The 22,105-nt window shown below is 52.0% G+C and overlaps 1 protein-coding gene across 6 annotated transcripts in view; it reads left to right on the top strand.

Moving 5' to 3' along the window:
- Nucleotides 1-17,842, top strand: part of AUTS2 (activator of transcription and developmental regulator AUTS2) — a 1,109,507-nt gene extending 1,091,665 nt beyond the window's left edge. For all 6 annotated transcript variants that reach the window (XM_027042413.2, XM_027042410.2, XM_053213848.1 and 3 more), the window contains 7 exons: nt 697-726; nt 2,446-2,517; nt 6,862-7,003; nt 9,889-9,966; nt 10,839-10,922; nt 12,075-12,297; nt 14,638-17,842. In XM_027042413.2, the coding sequence (XP_026898214.1) occupies nt 697-726; nt 2,446-2,517; nt 6,862-7,003; nt 9,889-9,966; nt 10,839-10,922; nt 12,075-12,297; nt 14,638-15,886 (1,878 nt within the window). In that variant the 3' untranslated portion in view covers nt 15,887-17,842. The remainder of the gene's footprint in view (nt 1-696; nt 727-2,445; nt 2,518-6,861; nt 7,004-9,888; nt 9,967-10,838; nt 10,923-12,074; nt 12,298-14,637) is intronic.
- The last annotated feature ends 4,263 nt before the right edge of the window (nt 17,843-22,105 follow it).

The following is a 22,105-nucleotide window of genomic DNA, read 5'->3' as shown; positions in this document are numbered from 1 at the left end:
GCACACCTCCACCGCCTCTCGAAAACAATTGGAAGATCTACAAAAGATGCAGTCTTGTCTCGTGGGTTGTTACTTACGTTTGGCTTTAGAGTAAATGTGGACAGACGGTGACTTTTTACAACATCGTCTTCTTCCCTGGCTAAGGGCCAGTCAGAAACTGATGACCAGAGTTAGGTAGAAGTTAAAAATGAACTAGCTACGTAAGTATTTTTACGATGTTTAGTGAACCTTTCAAAAGTGTGTAATACCTCTAAGTAGTGTGCGGTCATCACATGGAGTGCGTTGGTTCCACCTTCCGTCTGGAGAGGCCGGCTCTCCCAGAAACCCCTGGGTACCCAGGCTTCTAGGTCTACGGTCCGGAGGCCGTCCTCCCTTAGAACCCAGGCGGTGTGGTTAGAAGGGCTGTTCAGATGTGTAATGTGAGCAAATCGTGTTGCCGGAGGGCAAATTGCTATTGATTAAACTTGGTCGGGGGGCTTGTCAGCGTGGACATGCCCAGGCTTGTGAAGTGGGGGAAGGGACGCTTGGCACTTTTGATCGTGTGAAAATGGGTTAATTATTCTCTAAAAGGGCTTCATTTAAAAGTAAAATTCTAACATTTTAATTTCCCCTCCTAATGAAGCACTACAAATTTGTTAATTAGAGCAATTGTTTGAGTGACAGGCATGTAACCGAGTTGTCATTTTCTCTTCACAGTTGACAGATCCTTTCAGACCTATGTTAAGGGTAAGAGAGCTTCTTCTAGAACTGTTTTGCAACCTCTGTTTGACTCCCTGCGGGTTAAAAATACGAATCCATTACAGGGAAACAAGCCATAGAAACGCTGGAATAAAATGTTGGGAGGAGAGTGGCTGGGCTTTTCAGGTAGTGTAATTGGAAATGGCCCACATTGTGTTGCTTTGAGTGTTGGAGGAAGCCAGGCCATTGAGGGAAAGCAAACAGCACATTCAACTGAGGCACCGTATCTTGTTGGTAGGGCTTCTGCAAGCTTGACTACTGGGAACGTACGTGGGAAGTCTTCAGCTAAAGGCAGAAATTAGGATTTCACTGAGCTCTGTTGTCTCTCCTGCACCTAGAAGAGAGAGAGAGAGAGAGAGAGAGAGAGAGAGAGAGAGGTAGATCGATCCATCCATCTATTTATCTGGGCTGGTGGCTGCCTCATTCTGTGGTACGTGATGTTGACCCTCAGAGCCATTCAACCTATTTCTCTGGTGCAGAAGAGGGCCATACTAAGCATTGGTTTTGTTAATGTCTTGCGTGGTCTGGAGAGTGGCCAAGAGATGACCTCTGAATAAACGCTGACTTACTGGGGAGGGGGATGGTCGGATGGAAGATGGATGGATGGATAGATTTCCTGCTACACTTAACCCATTTCTGGCGCCTCTCATCAGAGAATTCAGTTGCTCCAAAGCAAAACAAAGGAGAACTGTGTCATCACGTAGGTGATTTCAGATGATTTCATGACACGGGAACTGACCCCAGACTTGGATTTAAGGATACCTTTCAGAAACAGCTCCTTAATATAGAAACCAGAAGCGTCTGTCCTTTGCCGATGTAGGAATGGGGCAGCGCTTCCTCTCATCTGGCCTGTAGTTACTGAGCGCGTGTCGGGAGCTTATGAGTAGGTTACGCAACAAGACTACAAACCGATTGGCAGGAGGTGGTCCCTGCCCTCCAGGGTGCTGAGACAGCTCACTCACAGAGCTTACTCCTCTGCTTGGAAAGCAAGACATGAACTGATCTGAGAGACATGGCTTGATACACTCCCAGACGTGACGGCAGCAGAGGCCTAGAGCACAGGCAGGAACCAGCTCTCTTTGTTTCTTCTCTTTTCACTTGGGAATGAGCGGCACCCAAGAACACCAATGGGTAGTTGACTCTTAGCGAAGCGTTTGTGGGACCAGGGCTTCAATGGAAATGTGAATTTCTTTGTTCCGCTCTGGGGGTTAACACAAAACCGCGTTGGGGGAGGCTACGCGGGTTCTTCTGTACCCTCTCTTGTTTTGAACCGATTCACAGACGCTCCCTAATTAGCTCTTCTGAACAGCCGATTTGCATGGTAGCATGGCCGCATTTGTTAGGTACAGCTTCCCCCTCTCCCGCTCTGCCAGCTGGCACCAGAAAAGAAAGAAGAGACACGGAGTGGGGCTCGGGCTTTTGCCATCTTGTGCTCGGTGACCGGGGAGGTCCCCGTCAAGTGTGGCTTTCTGAGCAGTGGCTTCCAGCTCGGGCCCCAAGGGAAGGAGGGGCAGAGCTGACCGGGGTTCCCTGAGGCCTGGGCCCTGGGCAGCCGCTAAGAGAGGGCACTTGGAGGGGGGACTGAGCACAACCGGGCCGTGAAAAAGAGCGTCTGCAGCCAAAATCTGCTGAAAAGCTCTGAAGGAATTGGGAGATGCTGTTCTCTGGAAGGTCTTCTTGTGACCACATTGCTCTTTGTTGTTCCAGAAACCAGGGAAGTGGTGTGCTATGCATGTTCACATCGCCTGGCAAATCTACCACCACCAACAGAAAGTCAAGGTCAGTCTTGCCTTCCTGGTCTGGCGGGGGAAGGGGGCAGGGGGACAGGAGCGGGGGGCGGGGGCGGGGGGGTGGGGGGGATCTCCGGATGGAGGAAGGAGGCATTTAAACAGCTTCTAAAGATCCACTGGCAAGAAGATGCTATTAGGAAATCTTACTATTAATTAGGGAAACCACCAATAAAATGATAAAATAGGAATAAACCAAGAACTCCCTGATGGTTTTTTTTTTCCTTTTAGAGGATTTTGTCATCATATTGATCCAAATTATATTAAATCCTGCAAAAAGGGGTAATCTAATTATAGCAACCACGTGTTTATACAGAAAATAACAGAGTGTCTGGGAACAGCCACACATGGAAGTTTTCAATTCTGTAAGATTTGGCGCATTGGTTTCATTTTATGACTTTGAGAAGCTGATAGAGCCCTTGAGACCCTATGGGATGCTACTAAGCTTCCATCAGCAACATGTGACGTTAAGAATTTCTTGAGGCGCCTGGGTGGCTCAGTTGGTTAAGTGTCTGACTTCAGCTCAAGGTCATGACCTCATGGTTCGTGGGTTCGAACCCCGCATCATGCTCTGTGCTAACAGCTCAGAGCCTGGAGCCTGCTTCTGATTCCGTGTGTCTCTCTCTCTCTCTCTCTCTCTCTCTCTCTCTCTCTGCCCCTCCCCTGCTTATGCTCTCTCTCTCTCCCTCTCAAAAATAAGCAAACATTAAAAAAAAAGAAACCTAAAAAAATAAAAAAAGAATTTCTCTTTCAGACGTCGTGTTTGGTTCGCAGTGACCTTAGTCGTCTTGATGACCAGTGACACAGGTTAGAAAACAGTCAGTACCTGTCAGAACCACCTCCGGCCCGTTACCCTGCAGATTATTTTGCTTCCTTTGGCTGTGTTTTTGTCACACAGATGGATACTACATTCCACTTTTCCAGCCATTTACGTTCTAGCCATTAGATTGCTGACAATTAAGAAGGTGGGGCAACTCTGAAACCCCCATATTTGAGGGGCGCCCGGGTGGCTCAGTCAGCTAAGCGTCCAACTTTGGCTCAGGTCACGATCTCGCGGTTCGTGATAGGGTCAAGAGCCTTCTGCAGGAGACCAGATAAGGCATCACTGGCTGACATAGTTGTAACAGAAATAACTGACAAGTTCAGATTTAATGTCTGTGTAAGTGTGCCTAGAAAACTGGGAGAAGACGACCAATCAAGCAATTCCAGTAAGCTTCAGTTAATCCATTTTTTCACGAACAAGCGTTTAGTGCTAACGGCCTCCGTGAGAATAAGAAGCCTATAGGAGCACCTGGGTGGCTTCGTCAGTTAGACGACCCATGCTTGGTTTCAGCTCAGGTCATGATCTTGCTGTTCTTGAGTTCGAGCCCCGCATCAGTGCAGAACCTGCTTAGGATTCTCTCTCTCTCTCTCTCTCTCTCTCTCTCTCTCTCTCTCTCTCTCTCCCTCTTTTTCTGCCCCGCCCCCTGCTCACTGGCTCTGTCTCTGAATAAATAAATAACTTAAAAAAAAAAAAAGCTGATAAATAAAGGAGGGAGAGCTGGTTGTCACAGAAATATTTTGTTTTGTTTCATTTATTTTGAGAGGGACCCCAAGCAGGGGAGGGGCAGAGACACAGGGAGACGCAGAATCCGAAGCAGGCTCCAGGCTCTGAGCTGTCAGCCCAGAGCCCGACGCGGGGCTTTAACTCACGAACCGTGAGATCACGACCTGACCTGAAGTTGGCCGTTCAACCGACAGAGCCACCCAGGCGCCCCTGTTTTCTTTTTTAATGATTAAATGATTGAAAACGACAACAACAACCTAGCTAAAAGTTAAAAAGCCGACCTCAAGAAATGAGGTCACTAAGCTATTTTGCTTCGGGGCCAAGTACCTGCTCTCCTGCTCTTTCCCCTAACGTCCCGTCAATGAGTTTTGCTCACTTTTATTTTATTGTTAGGCGAGGTTTAATTGGAAACCTGATGGTTTAGCAAACCTGCGTGCTTAGGGCACTGACTAAATTTTGACACTCAGGCCAGTTCCCTTTCTGTTCTGGATGATGGCGATTAGTGGATCGGTAGGTGAGACTCAACCCTCCTCGTAGCTCCTTAGGTTACAAGCGATGAAGGGTGTTGTATGTGCTACTTTAGCAACTTCCTCCCCGTGAAGGTGTCCCCGGCGACTAAAACCTTCATTATCTCAATTCAATTAGGAAGCCATCTTGCACACGAAGACAGCTGCTCATCTCCCCTTCCCAGCGAGCTCTTTGTAATCCCCAGGTGCCATCCGCTTGGATGGCTTCGTGGACCTAAGTTGTGGTTAATGTGCTGTGTTGTGTACCATGCAGTATTAGCACCAAATAATCTGGCAACCAAATTAAAAGAGGCACTCAGAAGATTTTCAAGGATTTATAGTGAATTAGAAGCTCGGGTTTGGGGTCTGGCTATTACTGCCCTGTGGATTTGTGCAGAAATGGCATTGTCCCCTTGCCTGTAGTGGGCGTTTCCTCATTCTGTTAGTACTCCCCAAATACCACCTGCAGATTACTTCGGGTGCCAGGCTCAGAGGGCCCTCACCCACCCTGCTGTCTAGTTGCCCAGCACTCTCCAGCGACCATACCCACGTACACATGAGAAGCGATGGAACGTGCTATCCGCTTCCGGCCGGAAGTGATCAGGGACGTTTCATCTCGAGTGGGCACAGCGGATGAGTGGGTGAGGGAAGGGCGTACTTCGGTCGTCCCGGATTCTCACGCAAGCTAGCCCAGAGGCCTCCTGTTGACTTTAGTATACAGTGGCAGACACGAGGGAGTTTGAGGTGGTGCAGGCCCAAATGGACTGTGAGCGTCAGTCGGGTGGCAGAGGTTGGAGGAGTGGGTCAGAATCAGGCGAAGGGCCGTGAAGGATGGGAGCCTGGCGGGCGGGGAGGGCCAGGCAGGGGGACGGGCACAGGGAGGGAAGCATGGAGCCTCCAGCACCCCCCCGCCGGGGGGGGGGGGGCAGGGTTGATGCTCATCAGGGGAGGCGTGAGATTCAGAGAGAAGTTTGCTGAGGATTAAGAAGGTGGGGCAACTCTGAAACCCCCATTTTTGAGGGGCGCCTGGGTGGCCCCATCACTTAACCGTCCGACTTCGGCTCAGGTCATGATCTCGCAGTTGATGATCTTGAGCCCCGTGTCCAACTCTGTGCTGACACTCGGAGCCTGGAGCCTGCTTCAGATTCTCTGCCTCTCTCCCTCCCTCTCTCCCCCTCCCCTGCTCGCACTCTGTCTCTCTCAAAAATAAACAAACATTAAAAAAATCTTCTTTAAAAAAGAAAACCCCGTATTTGAGACGGCTACTGGCCTGAAGAATGGCGCCACAGTGCAGAAGGGAGGAAACGGTGAGCCAGTTTCTACAGCCTTCCAGAAAGGTGAACGGAGAGTAGCTTGAGGGTGGATACATACAACTGAGTGGAAACAGAGCGATAGCAGCTGATGGCAGGTGCTTCGCAAGAGGAGAAGTTCTGGCGGTGCCTGCGTGGCTCAGTCGCTTAAGCATCCGACTCTTGGTTTCGGCTCAGGTCATGATCTCACAGTTCATAAGTTCAAGCTTATGTCAAGGACCTTGGGCTCTGTGCTGACAGCGTGGAGCCTGTATGGGATTCTCTCTCCCTCTCTCTCTGCTGTCTCTCAAAAACAAAAAGAAAAAACGAGAAGTTCTCGATGGTTCACTGGCTGATCTCTTCCTCAGGGAGTCGTGGGGCAGGGGCAAGAAAAAGACCCCCGTTCGTTAAATGAGTACCCCTGCTTTGTTGCTGTTTGTTTTTGTTTTTGTTTTAATATGTAACAATGAGCATCTGAAAATTAGCTTGTAGCATGCAAATATTTCATCATAACTTCCCGTTACTAATGTACTGTGATCTATTAGAGTACAGCATAGAGTCATTAACGATTAATTTGCACAGCAGATTATTCATGCAGAATTCCTAATAAAATGAGCTTTGAAATACTATCATTTAAAAACTTGCTAAAATGGGCCTTTACAGCGAATAATAAACTGTTTCGGAGTGGTGGCGAGTTTGAATCAAGGGTTTTATTCCTCAGGCCGTATGACCTCACAGACGGAACACTGGCCCCGTCCGGACGCAGGCCCCACTAGCCCCTCGTAGGTTGACCTGCTTTTCTGGCATTCGAGGGTGAGGTGCTTTGTGGGCTGTTGTTCTCCCAGCTTTTGTAAACTTGAACCTGACTGTAGCACGCAGCCCAAGAGCACCATTCACAGAGTCTCCTTTTTCCATCTCTGCCTCTTCGCTGAGATCGTTCTTCCCTGCCGTTCCTCTTGGGGTTTCATCTTTTCTTTTTCCCCTTTTTCCCCTAGAAACAGATGCAGTCAGACCCACATAAGCTGGACTTCGGATTGAAACCCGAGTTCCTGAGCCGCCCCCCAGGCCCCAGCCTCTTCGGAGCCATCCATCACCCCCATGACCTGGCCCGGCCTTCAACTTTGTTCTCTGCCGCTGGTGAGTTCCGAGCTGGAGGAAAGAGTTGTTGTTGAAGAGAACTCTTCTCTTCAAAGAGGAATGTTGTTCGCAGGTACGATTTCTGGGACGCCTGGGTGGCTCAGTCGGTTAAGCATCCGACTTCGGCTCGGGTCATGATCTCATGGTCCGTGAGTTCGAGCCCCGCGTCGGGCTCTGGGCTGACAGCTCGGAGCCTGGAGCCCGCTTCAGATTTTGTGTCTCCCTCTCTCTGACCCTCCCCCGTTCATGCTCTGTCTCTCTCTGTCTCAAAAATAAATAAGCATTTAAAAAAAAAAACCCAAAACTACAATTTCTGCCAGCTTGCAAGGCAACATCCCAGTGCGTCTAGGGAGACGGACCCTTCTTCACTGATACTCCCTCTTTCATTACAGAGAGTAAAAAGGTTATCTTTCTCTTCGGGGCCTCATGTTGCTTCGACTCATTATTTGATCGTAGAAAACTTGCAGGACGGGGTAGAAACACCTGAGGGATCTGTTCATTAACCTTCGAATGCCTCCTAGGTGTGCCAAAGCGGGGGCAGTGGGAACTGGGGGTCACTGCGTCAGAGAACGACCCGTTTCCGCTCCAAGGACATACAGACAAAAGGCAGCGGACACACAGCCGTAAGGTGCATCAGGAAACGAGAACAGCCCTCTCGGGATCAGAGGAGCCTTACCATCCAGGCCTTGGAAAGCCATTTTGCCGCACAGAGCTCCGCTCACTAATACTTGTAAATGGCGACGCTGCGCTCAATCTGGTGACGAGCTTCATAACTTCATACCCACCGTGCTAAGTAGAATGTATTCTTCTGGACATAAATATTCACGGGGCTCCCCGTTCCTGGTCCGGAGGGAACAAGTTTCACATCCATCCTGCCTGCTGCCTTCCCAGGCTTTTATCCAAGACTCATTTTGGGTTGACCTAAGGCTCTTCCATTCAGAAAGAGAGAGACTCCCCCGTTGCAAGAAATCATCAGTATAATGGGCCTTGTTGCCAAAGCAAGTGAGTCACCCTTGAGGGTAGATGGAATTTGCTAAGGTCTCAGGTTTTGCTCTGTGAGTTCTGTCTAGGGACGTATTTGAAAGCTTTGTTACCATGGCACCTAGGCTCTGAGACAGAGCTGCACTAAGAGCAATTTTTGGAGAGAAATGGAGAGATTTCTCCCTGGCTTCCGTTTGAGCCAAGTGGATGAATTGGCTGCTTTTGCTTCAATAATTCTGGAACTGCAAGGCACCCCTGGGGCCCTGGGCTGAGCAGAGCTCCCAATCTTCATCGAAGCATTAATTAGCTTGTACTACACAGGCTGTGCAGCCACATTTTTATTTAGCTGGCAACACTGTTAACACCTAATGAATATTCTGGACCGTGTTCGCTTGGTAGAGATGGAGTATCATTTTTGCATTGCCTGGGTGGAGGATAAGTCACCGTCCAGGACTGAACGGATGACTCCTCAGGTGCCTTCCAATTCTCCGAGTCCGTGACTGTGACAGACGTCCTCCCGGGTTCCATGGCTTCCTCCACGCCCGAGACCCCACGGAGACCTTGTAGTCCAGGGAGCAGCGACCCAGAGCATCAACTGAGTTCACAGGGTTTCGGGAGGGACAGCACTCCTCTATTTGATCTGTCTTCCTGAGGGAATGTATAGTCGTTTGTAGCAACTTAGACAAAATGCAAGAGATTGTGGAGAAGTGAAAAGTCTCTTCATGGAGGCCCTGTGTATACATCCGTTCCGGGAGGCCATCTTTCTCAGTGTGAGCATCACTGGATTTTGCCCCCGAATGATAATTTGGTGAAACTTTGAGCCGCGGTGTCTAATTCACACACGCACGTGTTAAATGCAGCCACTTTCAGCTTGCTGTTGGGCACTGATGCCTGAAATAAGCTTAGGACGCTCCCTCCGGTGAGCCCGGCCAGTCTCTTTTCTGAAGCCGGGCCTGCCGCCCCGGGAGCCGGGATGCCCTCAGCCTTTAGGAATGTGGGCCTCCCCTGCCTCCTGTGCACGCACCCTGTGTCTGTCCTCTCCCTCTTGCCTTCCCCCGCTTCCTCCAGGAAAAGGAGGCTGTGGCATCTTGAAGAAATACATTCCGATGGGGAAACCAAAGGAAAGGAGACGGCTGAACTAGCACTAAGGTCCCTGGCGGGCAGGTTACTGGTGTCCACAAACACGGACCAAAGGAGCTTTTCCTAGCACCGAAGCCGGAGAGCTGCCTGAAGGCGCTCACGTCCTGTCACCTGGTGCAACGCACGATCCCGGGTTCCGTAGGGCCAGGCCTTGTAACGCCCTTCCTGACAGCTAACACGTGCCTCGGGAAAGGGGTTCCGTGGGGCAAGGCACCGTGGCCCGGACCCACCGCTGCGCGACAGCCACTCCCAAGGACCGTAAAATGTGGTTTCAGGCTCAGTGTTCCTCAGAGTGAAAGACCTGCCCCCCCAACATGCTCCGCGAAGAAAGTGTCCCGTGGCCAAATGCTCCCCTTTCAGAAAACGAGCCCAGGAACACGCTAACGGCTCTGAGAAGTCCTTCAGTGAAGAACCTCGCTTAGCACTTTGTAACTGGGCGTTTCTTCAAACTCCTTTGGTTACAGGATCACCCCCCTCGCCCCTACCCTTGCGCTATCTCCCCACACTTCTCAGGCTGCGTGTCCGCATCTTGAAAAAGTAACGCCCCGTTTTGGGGGTGGCCAGCCCCGCCCGGAGAAAGGGCACGGCTGGGTTTTCTGCTCCCTAACAGCACCCTGTCGTCTCCCGGTGTGTGGCCGGGGTGCCCTTCCGTTAACGCGTTTCCTCCCGAGTGTTCTCCCGGGGCCCTGACGCAGTGAGGAGCCGGCCGCATGGTAGGAACTGGCGTTCTGCGAAGCCTGACCCCGCCATATCTGACTTTCTAGGTGCTGCACACCCAACCGGGACCCCTTTTGGGCCACCGCCTCATCACAGCAACTTCCTTAACCCTGCCGCTCACCTGGGTGAGTTGCCCGCGGTGATGGGAAATGACGCGCGTGTCTCAGAAAACCTTTGTTTTCTGCTGTGCTTCCGGGCAAGTCGGCCATGGTCCTAGACACCTCCCTGACCACGTGGGGCGATGAGGGCCCTTGGGAACAAGTTTCAGCACCTGCTGTCCACCCTCGGGGTGTCTCAGCACCCCTGCTGCCACCTCCTTAAAGTAGTAGCTGCGTGCTCCATAGCCGTCCCACCCGAAGGGACTGATGGCACAGTGGGCACGTGCCCGGCCACCTCCGGGAATCCACGTTTACGATGGCCGCTTCCCGCCCAGCGGGGCAAGGTGATGTCGTGAGGAGACATTACCTGCTATGTTATAATCCCTTCTCCTTTTACCATGAGTAGGTCTCCCTCGCAAAGGCGTACGCTTTCTTTGCGGCCTTGATTCATTTGATATTTTCTGCGAATGTGACAAGCAGGTGCAGGCAATGGTGTATACGCAGTGCAGCAACAGCGTGTATAATACGCACGACTTCGGCGCTTCGTCACTGAGAGACTCATTTTAAGATGTCATTTATTTGTTCTGTTAGAACTTACAGGGCAGGAGGGCGTCCTAAGACACTGCTGGGCCTGAGTGATAGTCCCCACCTGGCAAGAGGAATGGGGCAAAAGGCACAATTCTGGAAAGACAGCTCTCGTAAATATTTTGCTAATCCAGTGCCCAAATCTGAGCGCACCGAGAACCTTTTGCACAACCTGGTAGCAGCAGGAGGGGACACGTCGGGTCTGAGTAGAGAGAGGGCGGGGCTCCCACATCTCTTTCCCACCTGCCTGGAAGCTCTTCGTGCTCCTCACTCAGTCCAGTCCAACCTTTTCCTTCCTCCCCATGTGTTTGCAGAGCCTTTTAACCGTCCGTCTACGTTCACTGGCCTCGCAGCGGTTGGTGGCAATGCCTTCGGGGGACTTGGAAATCCTTCAGTTAGTGAGTACCTCTAACTTTTTAAAATCCGCCCTGGACTCTTTGTCTCCTCTGATCTGTCTGTGGCTCAAGACCTTTCTAGCGAAAAGGAAACGATCCTCTTGGGAAACACATTGGCTTACGTCATCGCAAAGGCAGGGCTCAGCATGGAGTTAGGGGTGAGGGTGCATTTACGTCGAAAGCAACGTCTCAAGAGTAACCCATCGTGACTGTGTGTGTCCTCCTGGGCATCAGGAGCAGTGACGTCACTGACTCAACTCCCAAAACATTGCTTAAGCTCAGTCTCCTCCATATTCCATCCCTGCTATCCACGACTTTAGCCACAGTCCCATTGCAGGGGGGAATTTTGCACTCACCTGGCCTCTGGCATTATGGCACTGAGAGAACTTGATGGGAAATAGCGGGAAAACAGTACCAGGCTGAGGCTAGCTAGCTGGCAACACGTCATAGTCCATCATCTGGGAGGGCCATGTCGTTTTCGACGAAAAAAGTATCTAGAAGGGGAAGAGTTGTGGCACCTGCTCGTTTTTTAGTCACTGAATTCTCTAGCCGCTGAACACGCCACACGTTTACTTTCGTGCCATCCATAGATCATGTTCTCCTGGCCCCGGAGGCCCCAAGTGCAACTCTAAGCTTGCCCTCCCGACTCTGTCCGGCGCGGAGACCTTCCGCGTCTGCTTAGGTCAAGGCCCTGCCCGGGCTGTGACGTCACCTGTTTCCGCCTGCTACCGCTGCGGGAGCAGCGGCGGTCCCATTCGCGGGGCTGTGGGTAGAGGCTCGGCTTGACCGTGCCTCCGTGCCGAGCATTGTTCCTCCCAAGTCACCCCACGAGAGTGCACCACGCTCGGGGTTTCTGCATGCACCAGACGTGTTTGATGGGGCGCTCTTGACACCCATCTGGCCCCTTTCCTTTTTAAAGCTCCCCCTCCCGCCCCCCTCGCCTTTGGTTTAAGAACAAAAGCTGCGAGCTACCCCTCCAGCGTAGGACGAGCGCTCCTCTAATGAATCTGTTAATCTCCTTTCCTTTTCCAGCTCCCCATAATATGTATTCATTTTAACTCTGAGTGCTGTTAAAAGTTTTTTGGTAAGTACCTTCATTACGGCAGATTATATAATTTCTCTTAAACCTTTTTGTTCTCCACTTCACCATTTCAGCACCCAACTCAATGTTCGGCCACAAGGATGGCCCCAGTGTGCAGAACTTTAGCAGCCCTCACGAGCCCTGGAACCGGCTGCACCGAACGCCTCCGTCGTTCCCGACCCCTCCGCCCTGGCTGAAGCCAGGCGAGCTGGAGCGTAGCGCGTCCGCTGCAGCTCATGACAGAGATAGAGACGTAGATAAACGAGACTCATCTGTTAGTAAAGATGACAAAGAAAGGTACGGAAAGAAACCGTTCTCGAGCCCCAATGGGGAAGCCCGCTGTGTGCCAAGGGCAGCCGTCCACCCTCCCCGTCCCAGCCTCGTGCTCCAGCTGGCCCCGTGGCCTCAGCTCCTCGCTCCGCCCGAGGCCGGCCCCCAAGTCCCCGAGCGCACCCCCTCGGCCCCGTAGTGCACCGCGACCGTAGCATGAAATCGCAGCACAGCGAGAGCGTCCCGACTCAGACACAGATGCACACTTAGAGCCTCCGAAGTCCCTGTGAGCGTTAGCGTATCCAAATATAAATCTTGCTCTCAAAGACAGTGAGTTGGAGCTTTGGACCAAACACACACGGCATGAATCAATACCATATTTGCTTTCAAGTTCGTGCAGTCCATTAAATCATCCATAGGTTTTTTTCTCTGTCTCCCTCCCTCCCCGCCTCTCTCTCTCTCTCTTTCTTTTTGTTTGCTTTTAGAAAGTCACGTTTGCATTGTCTCGTCACATTTTTCTCAAATTTCGTTCAAACTCAAACCCTGGGCTCACAGATGACTAATAAAGTTTTGCAAACCTACACGTAGAGGAGTGCCGGCAAGCATTTCTGGTGTGGGTTTTGTTTTGCCAGTGGATAATTAACCTGACTAACCATTTTTTTTTTTTTTTTTTTTTTATCTCTGTGCTTGGTAACCCATGCCCGAAAAAGAAACGGCCTTAAAGAGGAAGACGTCTCAGAGCATTTTCTCTGAAGAATGTCATCCCTTTCTGATTTCTTTCTGTAGGAGACTTTCATTTTGAATGACCTGAAAAAAGCAGGGGAAAGACAAGATATGCTTGACAGAAAATACCTAATAACGCTCTGCTTTGGTACTTAAGTCTCAAATATCCAAATCTTCCAGTTTTCTTTACTATGTGTGGGGTGTGTGTGTGTGTGTGTGTGCACGCGTGCTCACTAGTGATTGAAAAGAATTCAACTTTACGGACTCTGAATGTGTCCGATTAGTATGCGTTCCTCGGAGGTCATCCTTCTGATTTCTTTCTTAGAAAAGAAAAGAATCCATTTTTCCTTCAAGACAGTATGTTACAAATCTCTTACCCAGCGGAAGGACCGTTTATGGCGTTCAGCATTCAGCTGTCGACTGCCAAAGAGAGGCGGGCGCACCCGGCACCCAGAGCTTTGGGTAGCCTGCCAGGGCACAGAAGACCATGCGACAGCAAACCTTTCCACATTTTTCTTGGTGGAGTCAAACGGCCTTTTGGATTAAAGTCAGGAAACTTAGTAAAACACACTCTTCTTTGTCCTTCACCTTTTAGACGCTTCTCTTCCTCTTCTTAGCCTTGCATGCTGGCTATAGAGACCAGATCCGCAGGGGAACCCTCCTTAATTCTCTCGCCGCAGACTACCCTCGCCTGGGAGCCTTGCTGCTAACCGGGCCGGCGAGGCATCTTGCTCCTCCCCTTGGCCACGTCCCGTCTCGGGGCTGTCCCCACGACACGCCCGGGCCTGTCTTACGTCTCCCAAGTCGGCCTCTGTTGTCCTTCTGTCGCTCTGAATCTTCTGCCCTGTGCTCTTAAGTCCCTCATCCCAAACGGGTCCCCCAAGTTCTTGTTCCGCACTTCCATTCACAGGGGCTCTTAAAGTGGTTCTCCATTTGTCCCCCGAGGCCTGGGGACCCCACTCTGCCTCCCAGCTTCCCTCCCATCTTCTCAGATTCGGGCTTTCTTGCCCTTCCTAAGGTATAAGTGCTATTTGGGACCCCCAAGCCCTGACGTCATGGTCTCCCTTCAAAGCCTCCTCACATGCTGTGCCCCAGAGATCACTCTGCATCTGTGCCCTTGGCTGTGACGCAGGTCCCTCGTCCCGATGCCGGGAGATCGAAGCCCCTTGTACCCTTCCTCCCTCTGGCTCTGTTATCGCAAAGATCGTCTTTGCATTTGGGCTCTTAGAACTTTCTTCTTACCACTCAGTGACCCTAGGAATCCAGACAGGCAGGCTGTGTTGCCACATCACTGTTGGCCACGTTGGTCCATTTCCACCCTCCGAAAGCGCTTCGTCTGTGGCCTTGACGGAGGCACGTGAATCTCACATGCAGAGAGAATTATTTCCCCCTCAGACTCTCCCACCTGCCCCCCACCCCCACCCGCCCCAGCGCCAGTGCCTTGTCCCCAGAAAGCTTCCGTGAAAGTCTAGGTGAGTAAGGTCAGGGTGGCTGGTTTTGCCACGCGAAGGGCACATCCGGCTGCCTCAGTGACCACGGGAGCCAGACCCGAGCCTCTCTCCCACCACCATTTCATTGGCAGCCCCTCCCCAGGCCGGCAAGCCCATTTCATCTGCTTCTCTGTGTCCCTCTTTTCTTCCGCAGGGAAAGCGTTGAGAAAAGACACTCCAGCCACCCTTCACCAGCACCTATCCTCCCAGTGAGCACCCTGGGACATAACCGTAGCTCCGCTGAACAGATCAGGGGTCATATGAACACTGAGGCTCGCGAGAAAGACAAATCCAAAGAGAGGGAGAGAGACCACTCGGAATCCCGCAAGGACCTGACCGCCGACGAGCACAAGGCGAAGGAGGGCCACCTGCCGGAGAAGGACGGCCACGGCCACGAGGGGCGAGCCACGGGCGAAGAGGCCAAGCAGCTGGCCCGGGTGCCGTCACCCTACGTGCGGACCCCCGTGGTGGAGAGCGCCAGGCCCAACAGCACCTCGAGCCGCGAGGCCGAGCAGCGCAAGAGCGAGCCGGCCTACGAGAACCCCAAGAAGAGCTCGGAGGTCAAGGTGAAGGAGGAGCGCAAGGAAGACCACGACCTGCCTCCGGAGGCCCCGCAGACCCACCGGTCTTCGGAGCCACCTCCTCCAAACTCCTCGTCCAGCGTGCACCCGGGGCCCCTGGCCTCGATGCCCATGACGGTGGGGGTGACGGGCATTCACCCCATGAACAGCATCAGCAGCCTGGACAGGACTCGCATGATGACCCCGTTCATGGGCATCAGCCCCATCCCGGGCGGAGAGCGGTTCCCGTACCCTTCTTTCCACTGGGACCCCATACGGGACCCTCTGAGGGATCCCTACCGAGAACTTGACATTCACCGGAGAGACCCGCTGGGCAGGGACTTCCTGCTAAGGAACGACCCTCTGCACCGTCTCTCGACGCCGCGGCTCTACGAAGCCGATCGCTCCTTCAGGGACAGGGAGCCTCACGATTACAACCACCACCACCACCACCACCACCACCCTCTGTCTGTGGACCCTCGGCGGGAGCACGAGCGCGGGGCTCACCTGGAAGAGCGGGAGCGCTTGCACATGCTCAGAGAAGACTACGAACACACACGGCTCCACCCCGTGCACCCCGCCTCCCTGGACGGACACCTGCCGCACCCCAGCCTCCTCACCCCGGGGCTCCCCAGCATGCACTACCCCAGGATCAGCCCCACCGCGGGGCACCAGAACGGACTGCTCAACAAGACCCCCCCGACGGCGGCGCTGAGCGCGCCCCCCCCGCTCATTTCCACGCTGGGGGGCCGCCCGGTCTCCCCCAGAAGGACTACCCCTCTGTCTGCAGAGATGAGGGAGAGGCCTCCTTCCCACACCCTGAAGGATATCGAAGCTCGGTAAGGAGGGCAGGACGCGAGGGAGGAAAGAGAAGCCCTTGCACACCAACAGGGCGCCAGACCGGAGACGGGGAGCCAGCGCGGGCCCACCAGACTGGGGTGGGGGGGGGCCGCACGCCCCGCCTCCTCCCCTTGTAAAAAATGTATAGGCTCCAGTGCAGATTTTGAAATGGTTTTTTTTTTTTGTATATCATATGTTGAAATTTTTCAGATCTTTCAGCCAAGTCCTATGTTCTCATGTCTCTAACTCTTTTGGTTTCTTGCATAAGACTTTTTGATTTGAACCAAAACAGTGAAGACGACAGACACACAGCGACGCGGTGGTGACTGGGGGAGAGGCAAACAGCGGTCCACGCAGCCCATCGTGCGAAGCTCCTTCAGATGAGAAAGGAAGGCCGTGTACATAGCTATGTAAAAACACACACACAGAAAAAACAAAAAACGAAACACAAAAACACATTGCTTCGTGAGCTAATGGTTCATATATGCAAAGGGTAAGATAAAAGCTTTACTTTGTACAAATGTAAATAGATCAAGAGTAAGTAACATAATACATTAATACTTCTTAAAATGTGCTATTTGCAAACTTAATATCAGCGAGTGCAGTCGGCTACGGCTGCGTTCCCATATATTGTTATAGACAGCTAAACCCTTCAACTATGCAATGAATGTTAGGGCTTTTCACAAAAGCCCTCCTAACTCAAAGGAGCCTTTTCAGATCCATTTACAACATACTTAAGGTCATATTTTCCCTGAACAAGCGCTTACGTGATAGGACTCTGTTTTCCTTGCTTGTTTTTTTTCCCAAACGGAGAAACATCCTATTTTGCAAATCGGACCCGGGCTGAAACTTGGCTCGCGAAGTTAAACTGCTCGCGGGCCGTGGGGGGGTGGGGGTGGGGGGTGGGGGTGGGGTGGAGCACAGCCCCCGGGAAAGAGAGCCGAGGGCCTGAACACCCAGTGCCAGGGAGGATGGGAGCTGTCAGACGCCAAAATCAGGGGACACAGACAGGTCGCCACCATCAGTCACGTGACTTCACACACACCTCATGTGGGAACCATGCGTGTTTTAGTGTGTCCTGTTTCCTGTCTGTACACGCCTCCTCGGTTTGTAATGAGATTCGATTACATCCAAACACATCCTGAAAGAAAGCTTCACGTTTTCTCAGATGATGGATATGTTTTCACTGTTTTCAATAACTGATGGGTTTAAGGTGCACGTTTCCTAATGTGACTCGCTGTGTTCCAGTTGGTAATAAAGTCTGGGAAATAGCCGGCAGGTCGACCTTGGGGAGCCATGGAGAATTACAGAGGGTGAGCAGTGGCAGAGACAAAGTTCTGTGTGTGCGTGTGTTTTTAATTTTGCACCAACCTTAATGTGTCTTCATACTTTTATAATACATTAAGCCTCTTGTCTACATATTTGGAGAGAATATGACTTTACTAGCAGAGAAATACAATATATCTTGTCTACTGGACTGTAAAATATATGTATGAAATAAAATTAGTTCCATTGGGTCCTTCTAGTATATTAAAGTGCTATCTGATGTTGTTATCCTGTTTTTGCAAAAAAGAAAAAAAAAGTTAACTACAGACCATTGTTTCTAATAAGCAGAGAGATCTATTTTAGTAGTAAACTGAAGGTTTAGTTGTGAGCTTCAGATTTTGTGAACTCCAGATGTTGTGTAGTGTTTTTTTTTTTTTTTAAAGACAACAACTAAAAAGAAAAAAAAAAAACCCCAAGGAATATATACACTGGAACTATAGTGGTAGCTCTCGGTATTGTAAAGAGATTGTTCTATACAGACCTTTTTGCTGTTTACCCTGTATGTAATAAAGTCCTTTCTAGACCCTCTGTGAAAAGACGCGTGAAAACCGACTGAGTTTTCAGCATGTTCTCATCGGCGGAGCCTTCTTGTGTAATGTAAACTGTGCCATGTTATTAAAAAATGTGAACCAAGCTTCCAGCTGCTTGTTTGTGTGAGAATGGCCATCGTTACCTTAGGGAAGAAGCCATACGTGCAAGACCGGGCTCTTGGAAAAGAAACACCTTGAACCCAGCCCGAGTGAGGACGGGAGGCTGACCTACGGCGGCCGGTCGCCCTCCCTAACGCAGTTAGTGACCCGGCCGGTTAGGTTCTGTAAACGTTTGCGCCCCACACCGTCAGTTGTGGATCTTAACGTTCTTTTTTTACTTTCGTTTTTTGGGATGGTCGCAACGACGAGCCGTTAAGTCACGGGAAGGTACTTTCGGATCTCGCGGGGGATGTACGCACGGGCCGAGGTGGCCGCCGTGCCACCTCGCGTCTGGGGCCCGCCTCAGAGCCCCTCCGCATTCGCTTTCTCTGCATCAGTGACAGATCTGATTTCGGGCCTCTGACAACAGTCATTGCTTGCTTGTTCCTTTGCATTTCAATCTGTGGATTCGGTCAGTTGTATGTTACTTAAGACCTTCCCGGTATTTTTTTTTTTCCTGTCTCCGCTCTCTGTGTCTCGTTGAATTACATGGCCTGTCCCTCATCGGTTTGCAGACTTCCCCCTCGTCCTCTGAAATGTTTTGTTTTTCCAAGATGTAAAAAACTGTCGACCTGCTGAAATTGCTGTTTGGATGAGATTGTTTGGATTGGTGTTATCTTTCTGGGGACAAGACAAAAGCGGCCCGGGTCAGCGGGACGTGGGCGGCTGCTGTCTGGGGAATCCGCGCAGAAGTGACCAGGGAGGGTGTTTGGGAAGCGGGGTGGGCACCCGAAGACCGTCCTGGCGGGAGAGCTGGGCTCGGGCAGAGCAAGGGGTTTCCCGAATAAAGACCCGGTCCTGTTGGCTCTGCTCCTGCATTCATATCCCGACTCCCAGACCAGAGAAAATAACCCGAAGAAAAACTAGAGGATCGGAAAACACGACAAACGCTGTTTTTCCGAATGGGCCAGTTCTCGGGACCTTCCAGACCCTGCGCCTCGGCGGCGGCTTGATTCGCTGCGCCTGGCAGACCTTCCCGCGTCCCCTTCTCCGTGCACCTCGCTGCACGTCCCATCTGCCGTGTCAGAACGTAGAGGAGTCAGACTCTCAAATCAGTCATGGTATTTAATCCCTGGGGCCTTATTCATCTCAACCTTTGCATCTTTCCCCTCTAATTACGTTCAGCTCCCCGGCATTGATGGGTACTAGCACCAATTTGATTTCCTGCTAACCTATAGATGCTCTAATTATCTCCACAGCCTTTGACTGACAATGATCTTGTTACCTCCTAATGGTAACAGACAAGTAAAGCAGCAAATATAATGATGCAATAATTACCATTTGGGATGGATATTCGCAACGGCGTTTGCTGTTTATCCCTCCTTCTGCCTCAATCAAGGTGGATGAGAGGAAATCAGATGTGACTGCTGATGTTATATACGTCTGCAGCATAAAAAGACGTGCAGGGCGGCATCTCACGGTGCCAATCAGCCCCGCGGCTGCGGGGTGCTCGACACCTCGGGAGTGCAGATCCGTGGCATCGAATCGGCTGAAGGCAGAGGCCAACGAAGGTGACGCGGGCTTTTTCACATTATTTTTTAAACGTCCCGGCCATTCCTTCCTACGAATTTCCGAGCGATTGATTAGACGTTGGAAAGCTTTCAGATAGGGCCGTTTGTCATTTGGGAAATCGTAGCATCAGAGACGGCCCCACACTGTGAAGTGCCGGCCGGCCTTCGGCCCCGATCCCAAGTACAAAGCAAGATTGTGACATCTCACGTCCCAACTGCCGGAAGCTTCTGATAAGGAGCTTGGACCAGCAGTCAGGGGTCCAGCGGCCGCCCCTGGGCCTTCCGTTCTCAGCGACCTCGAATCCCGGAACCTCTCTGGAACTGTTTCTTAATGTGTAAAATGAGCCCATCCGAACGTAACGAAAAGACGTGCAGGCGGTGAGCCCAGCGGACGGGGGCAGGGCCAGCGGAAACCACAGACCGGAGCGGGAACGGCCCACGCAGAAGAGAAAGCCGCTTTAGCCATTTTTTTACAAACTCGGTGCGGTTACAGTGTCGTGGAAAGATCGGGAAGATCGTGAAGATCGGCTGCCATAGTTGGTGGGACTGACGGGGGTGGGTTGGTGTTCCTCACGGGCTGGGGGAGGGGAGCTAGGGCAGCGTCGCTGGGGTCTCGACCTACCCTCCTACCCAAAGCATCCACTGACTCAGAACACTGAACCCAGAAGCCTCCAAAGCCTGTGTTCCTGTGCAGGGTGCACAAACGGGCCTCAGTTCCCTCCACTGTAACTTGAACGTGTCGGCTGATATTTAAGGCTCTTCAAGCTCTGTTTGGATTTTGTATCTGTGCTGGGCCTTGGGTTCCGCTTTAAAACTTTTTTTTTTTTTCTTTTTTTTACACCTCCTCACACCCTGTACCACTCCCAGTGCATCTTGACAACTTCTTTGGTGATCTGCAGAATCTCTCCGCTCTCCCCCAAAGGCCCTGGTGTCAGAATCTGAGCCACCAAGGAGGTCAGACTCCGCCATCTCCAGGAAGCCCCCTCCCCCCACCCAGTGCCTCATCTTACACTGACCCCTCCTCCTGGAGGCCTCCCGGCTTTAGCTCGCTCCACCCTCCCCTTCCTGTTCTGGTGTTCCTTAGGCCTCATCTTCTCTACAGCAGGATTTTGCGCCCCCCCCTCCCGCACCTCCCCCCTCCCCCTCCAACGGGCAGGGCCTAAATGGTGTGTGTCCAGACAAGGTCCTGTGCTCGATGACCAGGCGGGGGGAAGCCACTCCTGCCTGGTCTGGTGAACCCCATGGCCACACAGCCCTGGCCCGCACACCTTTTCCACCTACGTACATCACAATACGATACCCACACAAACCATCAACCTGAAGCGGGTTTGGTTTACTACCCTTGTGAGGTGCGATCAGGTCCCCCTGCCCCTTTTTCATTCCACTCGCTTCTAACTCATGTTTTTTAAACGTGGCTGCAGCCCACTCCCTCCTCCTGCCCCTTTGAAAATCCCGGGTCTCAGTTCCTAGTTGGAAAAATAGGATCGTGGAAGGACTCCTCCAGTTTTTGGGTTTTTTTTTTTTTTAAGTTTATTTATTTTGAGAGAGCACGAGCAGGAGAGGGGCAGAAAGAGGGAGAGAGAGAATCCCAAGCAGGCTCCATGCTGTCAGCTTAGAGCCCAACGTGGGGCTCGATCCCACGACCCTGGATCGTGACCTGAGCCGAAATCCAGTCGGATGTGCAACCGACTGAGCCACCCGGGCGCCCCTCCCCCAGATTTTAGAGGAGGCTGAGACACTGGGCCGAGGGAGGAACGCTGTGATCTCTTGTCCCACAGCTGCTCCCCCTCTCTAACCTGCCCTTCAGGCTGCTGCTGGCTCCATTCCCATAGATCCCGGGGGCCCAAGCCACCCCGGACTTCCCACTTGGCCTTCGAGGTCCTGTCCCTCTAGTGCCCAGGGACCTGCCAGCTTCACCTCCACGTGCCTTCCCCAGATCACACTGGCCACTCCTGCTCCTGTGTCTTCGTTCCCGCTGCTGTCTCTTCTCCATCTGCTCCAGGAGGTCCGCTTCAAAGACCTTCACCTCCAGGAAGCCTCCCCTCGCTACGCTGCGGCCCCCCCCCCCCCCATCATAGTTAACTGCTTAGACTGGCGTTTCTCAAAGTGTGGTTCCGGGGCCAACGGCAGCACTAACTGGGAATTTGTTAGAAATACAAATTCTTGGGGCACCCGGGTGGCTCGGTGGGCCAAGTGACCAAATTCGGCTCAGGTCACGATCTCCCCGGTGGTGAGTTCGAGCCCCGTGTGAGGCTCTGTGCTGACAGCTCGGAGCCTGGAGCCTGCTTCCGATTCTGTGTCTCCCTCTCCCTCTGCCCCTCCCCCACTCACACTCGGTCTCTCCTGTCTCAAAAATAAGTAAACATTAAAAAAAAAAAAAAAAAGAAACAGGGGCGCCTGGGTGTCTCGGTTGAGCGTCCGATTTCAGCTCAGGTCATGATCTCACGGTCCGTGAGTTCGAGCCCCGCGTCGGGCTCTGTGCTGACAGCTCAGAGCCTGGAGCCTGCTTCAGAGTCTGTGTCTCCCTCTCTCTCTGCCCCTCCCCTGCTCATGCTCTGTCTCTGTCTCAAAAATAAATAAAAACTTAAAAAAATATATTAAAAAAAAAAAAAAGAAAAACAATACAAATTCTCAGCCCCCTGCCTCCAACCTCCTGAATCTGGAACTCTGAGGCCCAGTGATACGTGTTGCAGCAA

This window comes from Acinonyx jubatus, chromosome E3 (genome assembly GCF_027475565.1).
Source record: "Acinonyx jubatus isolate Ajub_Pintada_27869175 chromosome E3, VMU_Ajub_asm_v1.0, whole genome shotgun sequence".
NCBI lineage: Eukaryota > Metazoa > Chordata > Mammalia > Carnivora > Felidae > Acinonyx > Acinonyx jubatus.
Note: the sequence above shows the minus strand (reverse complement) of the source record. Positions and strands in the feature narration are given on the sequence as shown.